The 13,487-nt window shown below is 35.8% G+C and overlaps 1 protein-coding gene and 2 non-coding genes across 20 annotated transcripts in view; 2 read left to right on the top strand and 1 right to left on the bottom strand.

Moving 5' to 3' along the window:
* Positions 1-13,487, top strand: part of SRSF11 (serine and arginine rich splicing factor 11) — a 46,777-nt gene that overhangs the window by 21,639 nt on the left and 11,651 nt on the right. For 9 of the 18 annotated variants that reach the window (XM_032296602.1, XM_032296608.1, XM_032296606.1 and 6 more), the window contains exons 3-8: positions 1,317-1,450; positions 5,138-5,247; positions 7,457-7,549; positions 8,258-8,307; positions 9,596-9,723; positions 12,608-12,689. In XM_032296602.1, coding sequence (XP_032152493.1) covers positions 1,317-1,450; positions 5,138-5,247; positions 7,457-7,549; positions 8,258-8,307; positions 9,596-9,723; positions 12,608-12,689 — 597 coding nt within the window. Of the gene's footprint in view, positions 1-1,316; positions 5,248-7,456; positions 7,550-8,257; positions 8,308-9,595; positions 9,724-12,607; positions 12,690-13,487 lie in introns of all 18 variants that reach the window. The other 9 variants (XM_032296619.1, XM_032296617.1, XM_032296615.1 and 6 more) reach the window with 5 other exon arrangements.
* LOC116564208 lies at positions 10,808-10,941 on the bottom strand. Its single transcript, XR_004274794.1, has one exon. It is a non-coding gene; the product is annotated as a small nucleolar RNA SNORA31 (small nucleolar RNA).
* On the top strand, positions 13,288-13,392 carry LOC116564193. Its single transcript, XR_004274780.1, has one exon. It is a non-coding gene; the product is annotated as a U6 spliceosomal RNA (small nuclear RNA).

Here is a 13,487-nt window from a genome sequence, read left to right as displayed (position 1 = left end):
AACAAGGTAGCTTATATTGCTTGTGGATATCTTGTTAATTTTGCTTCCAACCTGGGTTAGGGTCTGTGCTTAGCCTGGGCGATCCTTGTAGGGAAACATATCAAAAGTTCTAATAGGTTTGAGTTTTATGTACACCTTTGTGTCTCATTTATTAGAAACTTTGAAGCCCCATTCAGATAGTATTAAAATATATTACAGGATTTTTCTTTTCATTAATGAGTCCTATGCTGTAAGCGTTAGATTGATGTTACAGTAAAGTAATTCTGTATCCTAGGTGCATAGAATTGTTAGATTTAAAGGAGGAAGAGCTCAGACTTCATCAGAGATCTTAATTTAATTGCTGTGGAGTGAAGAGTATGGATTACCCCCACCCCCACACCATGACTCTAATATACATTAGAGTGTATTAACTAGGGATGGTGTGTTTATTTCTGCCTTAGGGCACTAGCTTTCCAAATAACTTTTGATATGGGCTTGAGTCATTCCTGCATTCTTGCAGTTTCATGGCAGAAATTTGAACTACCCTTTAGCTTAAAAGATGGAAAAACCCTGCTTCCTGTGTTGTCTATCTTACCTACACTGCCAAAACAAACTTTAACACTTGTCTTTCTTTTACCTAAGGAAGTAATTTGCTGAGGAAACTGACCCTTTTGCTTGTTGAAACTTTGCAAGGTAGTACTACTAGTGGAGCAAAGTACTATTCTCATGTGTGCCTAAATTTTTTCTTCTCTCTGAAAGATGCTCCAAGCCAGAAATTCTTTATTATTTACAGTGCATAAGAGTTTTTACATGCCATGGGTAAATGAGTGCAGGGCATGGGACCTGTTTATTATGCAGTTCAAGAAAACTGATTGATTATTGAATACATGTGCTTTCTCATGATATTCCTTTGTCCTTGAAGTAGAAATTGTTCATCTTTCTTACTCTGAAAAATTAGCCATAGGGAAGTTTCTAAGCCCGGACTACTGTTAACTGTATCTAAAAATAGCTGATACTGGTATTATGAAAAAAAAATGTTGACAATTTTGTGGCTCCCTCAATCTCTGAGACTTTAGTATCAAACTTTTTAACGTGATACACTGTAAATGTAAGTTGTTGTTAATAGGTTTTTATCTCAACTGCAATTCACTGCATTATTTCAGTGAACAGTATGTTATTGAGAATGTTTTCTTTTGAACTTTATTTTTTACTACATTTGTGTACAATTAGGTTTTATCTGTCTTGTTTTACTTTTGAAATGTGTTGTTTTGTGAATTAGCATTTGTTTTAACTGATATTCTTTTTTTTCTCTTCTTTTATGTTGTTTATTTTTTTAGTGATTCACCTTTGCCAGTCTCATCTCGTGTCTGCTTTGTTAAGTTCCATGATCCGGACTCAGCAGTTGTGGCACAGCATCTGACAAACACTGTATTCGTTGACAGAGCTTTGATAGTCGTACCATATGCAGAAGGTTTGTGCTTTGTTTAACTACCTTTGTGGACATCTTAAGATGACCATCCACCTCAGTAGATGTAGAGTGAGCCATAGTAGCATGTTAAAATCTAAGCTATTAATATTTTTAAACCCTTGTTATACTGCAGTCCATAATTTTTGCTTGCAGATCTTTTTTTAGAAATTAGGTCTGTTTTTATAAAGTATTTACCTTTGTTTTCTTTTAAAATATTTTTAAGTTGTTTAAAACAATTGTCCCTTATTGTAACTCCCTGAGATATATCTACTTAGTTAATTTAATGTTGAGTTTTATGAAAAAGTCCTAAAGGTAAATGATTCACTCCATGTATGCATACAGAGCCTTCAAATATAAATGCATGATGTTATTTCTGTTTTAAATAAATGAGTAGATTGATTTTATTTTCTTAAAGCTTCCTCACATTGATAATCTGGAGGAAAGAAAAAACCCACGTTGAATTTCAGTATACCAAGGGTTGCAGTGATTTTGGTTTTCAAGAAAGTTCAAGATTTCCTGTAGCTTAGGTGCCAAATGGGCACTGGGTGTTTTATTTTATGCCAGATTTTCTTGTTCATTCTTGCTATATTTCTAGAATATCTCTAAATAATAAATTCTTCTCTCTGTTATTTGTGTGTGTGATTTTTGTAGTGGAGAAGGCAAATGCAAAACCCTTCCAGATGCCTGAAAAACAGTGGGTCCTCTGCAGCTACAGGGGATTGTAGACATTAACTAAAGACCAGCAAGCACTCAAGTGCCCCAAGTGTTTTCCTGGTGTAACCATTTGTTAACTACATTTTCTCTCTTTTTACATTTTAGGCTGTTAAAGTAATTTGACAGAAAAAATGAGCAGGTTTTTTGGATCTAAAAAGCCACTGTGACAAGACATTTTAATACCATTTTGTAAAATTTTCTAAGGCATATTTTATAATTAATTTGTTCCCAATGTACTGCTACTTGATTTGCTTTTTGGTAACTATAAATTTTACTCGAATCACTGAAATATGATAAAATTGCTGGATTTTAAGTTAATAATTTAATATGCTGACCAGGATTTAAATGCTTTCCCCTTTCCTGAATAAACTGGTCAGTGGAAGTGGAATCTTAATATTGTTGGTTTTAGATGCTATCTGAAATCTGTGAATACAAATGTGAATATTTACACCATACCTTGTAAAAGTTGTGAAATGTGTAGTCCTTAACACTTAAAGAAATTGCCTCTGGTTTTCTAAAGAAATTATAAATGGATTAAGGCATGTTATATAATAGTACCTCTGTCTCCATGATATTAAAATGTATGAGCCCAGTTTTAAGGTTTTATAATATATAGATAGATAAATTTTTGAGTTAGTGTGTTTTGGTTAAGCAATTTCTTTTATGTCAGTGTGCCTGTTGTAGGATAAGACTTACCATCAACAGAAAATTTACAGAATTCAAATTCAGGATGAATAAAATAGATGATAGGTCTTGGAACAAGGGTCAAATCATGTGAGTAATATGTAAAACATTTTGGTTAGCCTGTAAATTTAAATTTTTATTGGCTAAGTATTCTAGTTCCCAATCCCTGAACATAATACAGTATATCATATAAATGCTTTCATAAATATTTTCAGGCCATAGTAATTTTTCTAGACCTATTTTTGAAAGTGAAGTATTTAGGAATATACAGTGTACAGAATTTGGGGAATATTTTATTCAGAAATCTATTGTTGGTGAATTCTGGTATGATATGCTGTATTAATGTTACCTCCAGTAAATACCATTCCCTCCAGATTTAGCTATTACACTTCGGTGTTAGCTCTTGGTCAGTGTTTTAGAACAGTAGACGCAGTCTACGGTAAGGAATAGTCTTACTTGGTAAAACTAAGCTTAATTTGGAAGGAACTCTTAATAGTAATGGATTTGGGGATTATTTAGGTTCCTTGGTTAATGTTTGTTTCTTTTGTCTGTTTCTTTTTCTTTCATTTCTACACATTCATGCAGTATTTCATGGTTCTATCAAAGCAGCAGTAAAAAAAATACTCTTGACGCATGAAAATTAACTGGTGAGGGGCCTCATTGCTATTTTTAAATTGTAGTTTTATTTTTAAATAGTCTTTTTTTAATCAGAGGATCAGATGCATGACTTTTTTTTTTAATGGATGCAGATCTTCTATCAGGTGTCTCACAATAAATTCAAGAGGATTTTAGTTTGCCAGAAATGTTGCAAATGCACTAATTTGAGTGAGATGTTGATACTGAATATATCCTCTTGAGACATAATTTTGCATGCAAAATTATCCCATAATCTTTGTAGGTTTGTTAATATTGATGCATTACTGCCCTATATCTAAATGATCTTCTCCCCCTTCCCCTCCATAACTCTTGGTATCTAAATTGATGACAGCTCTGACACAAGCAAGATAACAGTGCTGTGTAGTATACATTTGTTTATATTATCGGCACTTCTCAGTATAGGTGGAAGGAACCATTACCTTTATTTAACAGTGGTTTTTCTTTTTTGTTGTTGTGTTTTACAGTTCTTTTCCCTGGTTCAGCCTGAACTATATACCAGGCCCTGCTGAAAATACCACCCAACAGTTTTCTTCTGCAGCTTATCCAGTTTCTCTTAAGTGCCCTGTACATATTGTATGTTTTATGATGAGATGCAGTTTCTTAATATGTATTACAGAAATACTACTGGTATTTGCAAATATGTAGTTTAATTGTATTATTGAACTCTCATTTTGGGGGCTTGGGCACATTAACAGATTAATCCATCTGTATAGGGCTTTTGCTGTTGGATAGAATTTAAATTGTCTACATAAATATTTGTCTAGGGACCCTTAGATATTATCTGAATACACAGATTAGGATTTAAAAACAGATATACATGTCATTTTTGGCTTAAGGAGTTTGGCTAAGTTAGCTTTTCAACTGGCACTATATAGCAGCATTTTTTGGTATGGTTAGCATGGCACATGGTGAAACATAAAGCATTTTACTGTACAGGTAAGGAATGTGCCATGTTGTTTTACCTATCTTTCTCTCTCTCTCTCACTCTCATGCACACATCCTGTGTGTATTCAGAGACCTTCAGAAACATAATCATTTTCATGAGTCAGCAAAAGCCCTACGCTTGATTCCAACAGAATATTTCCTTTACATACTTTCTTCTCTTAATTTTTACAAATTTGTATGGTAGGTGTAAAAGAAAATCATAGTAACTGTACCATATTATTAACCCCTAAATCAAACTTTTTTTGTCTTGTGTATCTTGATTTTTCTGTGTGCTTTATAGTGAAGCAGCCGACACGAGTCGTTGTTCATAAAACAGCTTTTGAAAGTTGAGAGCACACCCCTGGAGAACCGACTGTGCTTGCTTACGTTTGGTTCATGACTTAAAAATCGAGTACAGGTGATGAAATCTTGGCAGTGTTAACAAAAAAGTAGTGTGTATTGTGCTATTTTTTTTTACTCTAGAAACTTAACCATTTGTAGAGAAAAAGGAAACAAATTTTCACACATTGAAGTTTCATTCTGACATAAAATTAATGATAAATAATCATAGAAATCGAGCTTTATATTTTAGCGAACATAAGTACTTTCAACAAACTCAGGTGGTGTATCAGGGAGACATTTTCTGGGTGTTTTTGTGTGTTTTCTGTCTTACAAAAGAATGTGTTCTAATGCAAGGATGTTTCTCTGCAGGAGTTATTCCTGATGAGGCTAAGGCTTTGTCTCTGTTGGCACCAGCTAATGCAGTGGCAGGTCTTCTGCCCGGTGGTGGACTTCTGCCTACTCCTAACCCACTTACCCAGGTACTAGTTCTATTGAGTTCTTAAAGGGTGGAGAAAAAAAACAGAATTATGGATTTACACATATTTGAGCTTTGTAAGTACTCATGAGATTCTAGTTCAGATACCATTATCACATATGTGCAGTATTACATAGTGCTATCAAAATCATAACTAGTATGGAGGATCTCTTAGAATTTTGAGTTTTAAGAAAAGTCTAAAAAATCATAAAATATATCACTTTTACCATTGACTCTCAGAATAACCTGTAAATAGTTATAGAACAGTCTCTTGAGGCATGAACACCTCTCTGAACACACTGTTAAAAATATGTTCATTTGGAACGGGAAAGAAAACTGAGGTTCAAATTTCACAAGTGAGCTCTTCATTTTTTTTTTTCTTCCCCTTGATCTTTTCTAGCTATTTGGGGGATTTTCAATTAAGTAGGTGGCTTGAAAACAAGGGCAATTCTTGATGGAGATGTTTGATAGGGGAATGTGAAAGAAAATTGGTTGCAGTAGTGTTTCTAACACTGACAGTGCTGTATAAAGCTTGTTTTAGAACTAAAAGGTACTTTAAATGCTGTGCATTCTAACTACTGAGATTGTAACTAGTCAGGAGTTTCAAAGATAGTGAATGATGAGCATCAACTGGAAATTTATAAAAGCATTCTTTCTAATATATCATTTTGCCTGTGTAAATAGTTGACTCTTAGCTGTGAAGTGAACTATAGAATAAAAGAATAGGCGTTCTTAAGCTTTTTGGGTATGACTTTTGTCTCTTAGCTCTCGGGCTCTTTTAACCTATAAAATGAGGATCTGGGTTGTTTTTTTGTTTGGAGGCAGTCTCGCTCTGTCACATAGGCTGGAGTGCAATGGCGCAATTTCAGCTCAGCTTACCACAATCCCTTCCTTCTAGCTTCAAGCAATTCTCCTGCCTCAGCCTCCCGAGTAGCTGGGATTTATAAACACGTGCCACTGCGCCTAGCTAATTTTTGTATTTTTAGTAGAGACAGGGTTTCACCATGGTGACCAGGCTGGTCTTGGAACTCCTGACCTCAGGTGATGCGCCCACCTTGGCCTCCCAAAGTGCTGGGATTACAGACGTAAGCCACCACAACTGGCCCAAATCTGGATAATTTTCTAAACTCCTTAAATGCATAAAGCTATGCAATAGCTGTATTGAACAGTAAGTTTTGATAATATTAACATTTTTCCTGTACTGAATAAACAGCTAAATTATAGAAAGTTTGATACTTTATATTTACTAAATAAATTGAAACGAGGAACTCGTAGCACACAGTGGGAAGAAAGTGAGGCTGTTTCAAAAGCTACAGATGGTTTGGAAGCAGGCTCACTTTCATGGTTTGTGTCTGTTAAATTATAGGTTAATCAGGATTGTGTCAAGCAGGTGGCAGAACCCTGCAGTAATTTGAACAGGGAACATTTAAGGAATTACTTATTAGTGATAGGAGATTACTAGGGGAACTCTAATGAATACAGAATCACAAGGATAAGAAACTACCTCTACCTCTAAGGCTAAAGCAGAAGGAACACAAACCTATTTAATTCAGGGTACTCCTTTCTCCATCTGCTGAAATTTAGATTTGTTTTTGGAAGGGCAACTAGTAAAGAAGTTCTCTTGGGTGTCCTGGGGAGCTGCATAAGGAATTGGTACTAGAACTCCCTGAGAGGTGAAGGCTACTGGGTGTTTGACATCGTGCTGCAGGAATAATCAGAAGGGCAACACAGGAGCCAGGAAGAGCCCCTTCCTTAGTCAGTGTCTTTCCAGTGCTCTTTCCAAATAAGTCTTATATCATGGCAGCTGTCAAAGGAGAAATGCTTTATAAAGGTCCTGCCTCCAGTATCACAAAGCAGCAGGGCAAAGAATAGTAGATTTGAATCCTGAGAGGCAAAAAATACTTAAATCAGTACAAGAATATGTTGAAATATTTTGTCTTTTTTTCTTAATTTAGGATTTAGGGGGGAACTGTGCTGTAATAAATGGAACATGGGTGTCATATAGAACAAGACCCCTGTTTCTGTTAATCTATTGTTATTGGACCACAGCCATTTGTTTACGTATTGTCTGGCTGCTTTCAAGCTAAAATGGCAGTAGTTGTATGGATTTGTATACGACTGAGTAGCTGCAACAGAGACCATGTAGCCTGAAAACTTAACCTCTGATATGAGGAACTGAAAAGAAGTTTTAAATAAAATTTGAAATTTCACAGATTGGCGCTGTTCCACTGGCTGCTTTGGGGGCTCCTACTCTTGATCCTGCCCTTGCTGCACTTGGGCTTCCTGGAGCAAACTTGAACTCTCAGGTATAACTTACTACCTTCAACTTTTTTGTTTCATTAACTGTTGGTTTGCTTTTCAAGAGCAGGAGCTAATGGCTATGTTACAGTAATAATTTTTTCTTAAACTTGTTAGAGCTTTAAACAGTCACTGAAAAACTAACTCCTTATCCATTAACGGACTTCTTTTATATAGTTCATATAGAAAATAGGTTCACAGGAAGCCAGTACATTTTCAGTATGTCATAGAGTCAGAGTAAATACTCATGAAAAGACAAGAATATGGTTTATGATTTTTCTGTCATGGGAATTTTTTTTATTATAATTTGGCTAATCTTTTTTTCTGAAGTTCTTTGTAGATCTTTGTATTATATTGGCTAAGCTGTTTTGCATTTTACATGTTATTTTATGTCAAAAAGTCTTAAAGGAGACATAATCATTCTATAATATCTGGACTGTTTAGCCTCATAGTCTTTAGATAACTTCCTAAAGCTGCTCTATCCAGTACTGTGGCCATTAATGTCACCTGTTTCTTCTTTTTCTTCTTTTTTTGACTACTAAAAAATTTAATGCTTCATGGCATGTAGCTTGCATGGATTTCTGTTGGTCAGCTTTGTGCCTACAGCATACTTGTAGGTTTGACAGTTTGTCCCGGGACATTTCAACATAACTGAGAAAATAACAATCATTTATTGCTTTATTATTCTCATTGTTCTTACGTTTTATTTTTTGCAGTCTCTTGCCGCAGATCAGTTGCTGAAGCTTATGAGTACTGTTGATCCCAAGTAAGGGTTTTTTCTTTGTTTCCATTGAGGATATGGTATCTGAATGTCTAGAGAACAGGGAGTTTTTTTGTTTTTTTGGGTTTCTTGTTTGTTTTGATAGCTTACACGAAAGTTATCAAGTTACCTTTTCTCAAAAGACAATTGTATTCTCAAGCAATGCATATTGTTTTCTTGAAACAAAGAAAGAAATACAGAAGTAAGCTCCTCTATAAAATACTTTGTGTTAGTGTCATTTGAGTCTTGAATAGTAATTGTAAATGGCTTATACCTGGAAGATAGGAAAAGAACTAATAAGCGGATAACTTTGTTTGAAGATCAGAGGCTGAGCCCTGAGGATAATAGTAGTTAGAGGCAAAGCTGAGGGAATCACTATCCTAGAGCCAGTATTACATATTATATAATTAATAGCCAACATTTTCTTTTAGGTTGCTTTTGATAGGTGCTCTTCATGCTGTCACAGAAATTGTTTCCTACTTGATAATGTTGGAAATTCAGTTTTTTTCATTGGTAATTTCTTGGCATAATAAATTTGAACTTTATACCTTTTCCCCTTAACTTGGTGAAAACCACTATCAATAAGTGAGAAAGCATGAAGGACAGAATCATTTGAATTCAGAAATTAGTGGCCTTTTTTCTTAGAAATTATCTAAAAATAAAAACCAAGCATGTACCCACCACCCAGCTTAAAAAATAAAATAATACCAATACAGTTGAAACTTCCTATATACCCATTTATTACATTTCCCGTTCTGCCCACAAATAACTACTATACTAAATTTAGTGTCTATAATTTTTTTCTTACATGTGTAAACCTGTAAGGGGCATCTTTAGCCTTTCCACTCAAGATTTCATGTGTAATTTTGGTGGGCCATTGGCCTCTGCCTCAGTTCCTCCCCACCTACCAAGCAAAAGGTAATGTTCTTCCCCCACAAAGTTACTATGTCATAGAAAAATTTTAGATTATGTGAAAAAAAGTTTCATTAAGTTTTTAGCATCAGCATATTTTCTGTACTAGCATTTCTAAAAAGTCTGTTTATGGAAAGTTAATGGGTGTTCAGCAAAATAGATATTTTTGTAATTCTACATGACTCGTAGTCATTAAACCCGAAATATTTATAAATATTCAAAACTGTGCTATACTGTGTATTGTTTACCACAGTTATCATGGAATCCTCCCCTCCTTTTTTTGAAGGAATATTTTACTAAAATGATGTTATACATTTATTTATTTGAAATGCTGGTGTGCATTTTAAAATATTTCAGATCCGAATTCTTGATTCTGTTTCAGGTTGAATCATGTAGCTGCTGGTCTGGTTTCTCCAAGTCTGAAATCGGATACCTCTAGTAAAGAAATAGAGGAAGCTATGAAAAGAGTACGAGAAGCACAGTCCCTAATTTCTGCTGCTATAGAACCAGGTAAACAAGGTTTATGCAATTTTGTTGAATATTAAACTATGTGATTCTTGGCAAAAATGGTTATGACATAGTGTGGAAATGTGTTGAGTGACACCCTAAGTCATTTAAAATGTTCTAAATTCTGTGCCAGGCACAGTGGCTCATGCCTGTAATCCAGCACTTTGGGAGGCTGAGGCAGGTGGATCAGGAATTCAAGACCAGCGAGGCCAACATGGTGAAACCCCGTCTCCACTAAAAATACAAAAATTATCCAGGTATGGTGGCAGGTGCTTGTGACCCCAGCCACTCTGGAGACTGAGGCAGAAAAATCGCTTGAACCTGGGAGGCAGAGGTTTTGCAGTTAGCTGAGATCATGCCACAACACTCTAGCAGGGGCAACAGAAAGAGACTCTGCCTGAAAAAAAAAATATCTTCCAAATTCTGATAAAAGACTGTATAGTGGAATGCCACCCAGACATATTTGGAGACAATTCCGGTGGTCACGGGAGTACCAACTGCATCTAGAGGGCAAAGGATCAACATGATGCTGGATACCCTTCAACAAACAGGACAGCCTTCTACAGCAATCTAGTCCAAAATGTCAGGATTATCTAATACTTGATATAATATTTTGTTTTTTTGAAGTTCCCAGTATGTATTTCAAATCACGGGGGTTTGGGGGATATTCACACGATGTGTCTGGCTCAGATTTTGGACACTAGGACAAACTCCAGATTGCTCAATCACGGGATTCACATGTTCAAGCAGACGAGAGTCATTGGCTTGCCTCTAACCTTTAACAAATATAATCAATGAGGTAAGGGTGGTAGGGACTATTTCTCTTCCCAGGCTGGGCTTGCACTTTAGGAGGCCGAGGTGGGCAGATCTTGAGCTCAGGAGTTGAGACCAGCGTGGACAAATAAGCGAGACCAGGTCTCTACAAAAATTAGGTGGGCATAGGGGTGTATGCCAGTAGTCCCAACAACTAGTGAGGCTGAGGTGGGAAGATGGCTTGAGCCCAGGACGCAGATGCAGTGAGCCACTTGTGCCACTGCACTCCAAGCCTGGTAACCAAGCTGTCTCAAGTATTCTCTTCCCGTTTTTACTCTGTATTCCTCTATTCAATCTCAGCTGCCACAATTAGACAGACAGAAAGCACAAGGACATGTTTTTCTTACATCTGTAGTGGAAACCTTAGCAGCAGATAGTAGTTGCTCCAGGTCTGTCACATAGATACATTTTCATATTCATTCTGACACTGTCTTTTCATATACAACATAAAGAATACTTTTACCCCTCTGCCCACCAGCAATATTTTGTTTTTGTTATTATTTATGTTTAAGTTGGGATAGCCTCATTTTAAATTTTTTCATTGATCAAGAGAACCTAGTGAAAATGCTTTTGTTTAATGTTATTTATTTATTTTTTTTTTTTTCAAAGAAAATCAGTTGCCCTATTCTTTGCAGATTGTCTTTTTGAGACTAAATGAACAGATGTGTTATCTGCCCATATATATTTAAATCTGTGGCCTTGAATTTTCTTTCTTATAAATAAATGTCTTAATTCATTTAATGGGAATGTTTTTTAATATGCCTAGTATTAGGAAAATAATTTGAAGTGTAATAGTGGATAAACTGATACCAAATGCTTTATATATATTACGTTATTTAACCAATAAAATGTCAAGTAATTGGCCACAGTCACATGGCAAGCATTAGGAGCTTTTAGGTAACACAGTTGGATCTATGTAACTTGAAAGTTAGGACACACCATGTTCTAACTGCTGTTTTTATTGAAAATACATGACTAAAATGACTAAATGTAATTTCTTTATGAATTGATGTTTTATCCAAGATTTTTATGAATTTATTACTGATAATGACTGTTGGAATAAATTGAACTGTATTAATGAAATGACTTAAATGTCAAAGGAACGCATTCTCACTTTGATGATAATCAATAAATGTAGAATACAATGGCTTTATTTCTCTTATGTCCCCAGTTAAGGAATTTCTTACATGTTTTTTAAATTCTGGGGATTAAAGCAGTTGAGTTCTAGATCTCCTTTCTATGCTTACACAGTTGAAAATTGGTAGGGAAGAGGAGTGATGAGCAGATAATAGGAAGTGAGCTAGGTTACTAAAAATCTGATGCTGTCACAGAAGTGAACTAAAATCAGTGAGTCAATCATGACTCCTGGATTTGGGGGCCAAATATTGAGTTTGTGAAGAACCACGAAAAGGAAAGGGGACCCTCATTTAAAACCCTGTCAAAAATAAATCAGAACCAAAGAATGAGAAATTAGCCCTCTTAATAGATTGCTTTATAGAAAACACAGCCTTCTAGGTCTGGCAAGTAAAATAGGGAACCTTTAGCTAGCTGAGAACTAGAAGTCTAATTTGGATCTATCAAACGCCTAGATGATTTATAATTTGTAGTATTTCAGGAAGCTTCAAAATCATGATCATAAAATGGTTACTTGCAGCCTTCAGGGGTTATATGTAAAAGCTGAAGACTAAGGTGAACAATTATTAGAATAACTTCTGAATGGGAATTATTTTCCTATTTGATGATTTTTTTTTTTTTTGAGGGTCCAGCTTAGGCTGGAGTGCAGTGGTATAATCACGGCTCACTGCACCCTCCATTTCCCAGGCTCAAGCAATTCTCCCAGCTCAGCCTCCCCCGTTGGCTGGGACCACAGGCATACCACCATGCTCAGCTAATTTTTGTATTTTTTGTAGAGATGGGGGTCTCACTATATTGCTCAGGCTGGTCTTGAACTCCTGGATTCAGGTGCTCCTCCCACTTCAGCCTCCCAAAGTACTATAATTACAGGCATGACCCACTGCATCTGTCCCCTATTTAAATGATTTCTAAGTGCAAGTTCCTTTTGTTTCAAATATAGATAAGAAAGAAGAAAAAAGAAGACATTCAAGATCAAGATCACGTTCTAGGAGGAGGAGGACTCCCTCGTCTTCTAGACACAGGTTAGATTGCTCTTTAGTCAGTTATACCTTAACAAAGGTAATTTATATATGTCACATCATTTTAAATTTGCTGTTAATCTCTTGGCCTCTGGTTAAAGTGTTTTAGTAACCTCTGTTGTTAGAGTGTGTGACTAGGTGTTCATACATGGATAGCGTGAGAAAGGTACAGACAAAATAAATAATTTATACTTTAAAACCCAAAAAAATTCAGAGGTGATAGGAAAGCATTGGGACTAGAGCAACAAAATGAGTTAATACTATGGAAAAAACACTAGAATTGAAACTTTGGCTTAAGTTCTACATGTGACTTTTTCACTAGACTCCTGGGACTTTTAAATTGGAAGATTATCTGTGTAACCCACAGATTATCCATCTAATGCATGAGTATTTGCAAATGACAACTTGCTGTTCTTTTTGAGATTGTTCTTTGTATTACTGAAAAGCAGTTGACACTGTCATTCTTCTGTTTGCCTAGGGTAAGACTAAATCAGTTCTTATTTTCATACGATATCACTATAATATGTAGGGTTCTTTCTATGTCAGTGGCTCTCAGACTCACTGATCTTGGAACCTCTGTACGCTTATAAAAAAAAATTGCGCTCACTTCAGTTGCACATGTCCTAAAATGGTAATGATACAGAGCAGTTTAGTATAGCCACTGTGCAAGAGTGACATGCAAATTTACGAAGTGTTTCATATTAAGAAATGTTGCCGGGTGCGGTGGCTCAAGCCTGTAATCCCAGCACTTTGGGAGGCCGAGGCGGGTGGATCATGAGGTCAAGATATGGAGACCATCCT

Source organism: Sapajus apella, unplaced genomic scaffold (assembly GCF_009761245.1).
Source record: "Sapajus apella isolate SASKATOON/1434 unplaced genomic scaffold, GSC_monkey_1.0 scaffold36, whole genome shotgun sequence".
Taxonomy (NCBI): domain Eukaryota; kingdom Metazoa; phylum Chordata; class Mammalia; order Primates; family Cebidae; genus Sapajus; species Sapajus apella.
Note: the sequence above shows the minus strand (reverse complement) of the source record. Positions and strands in the feature narration are given on the sequence as shown.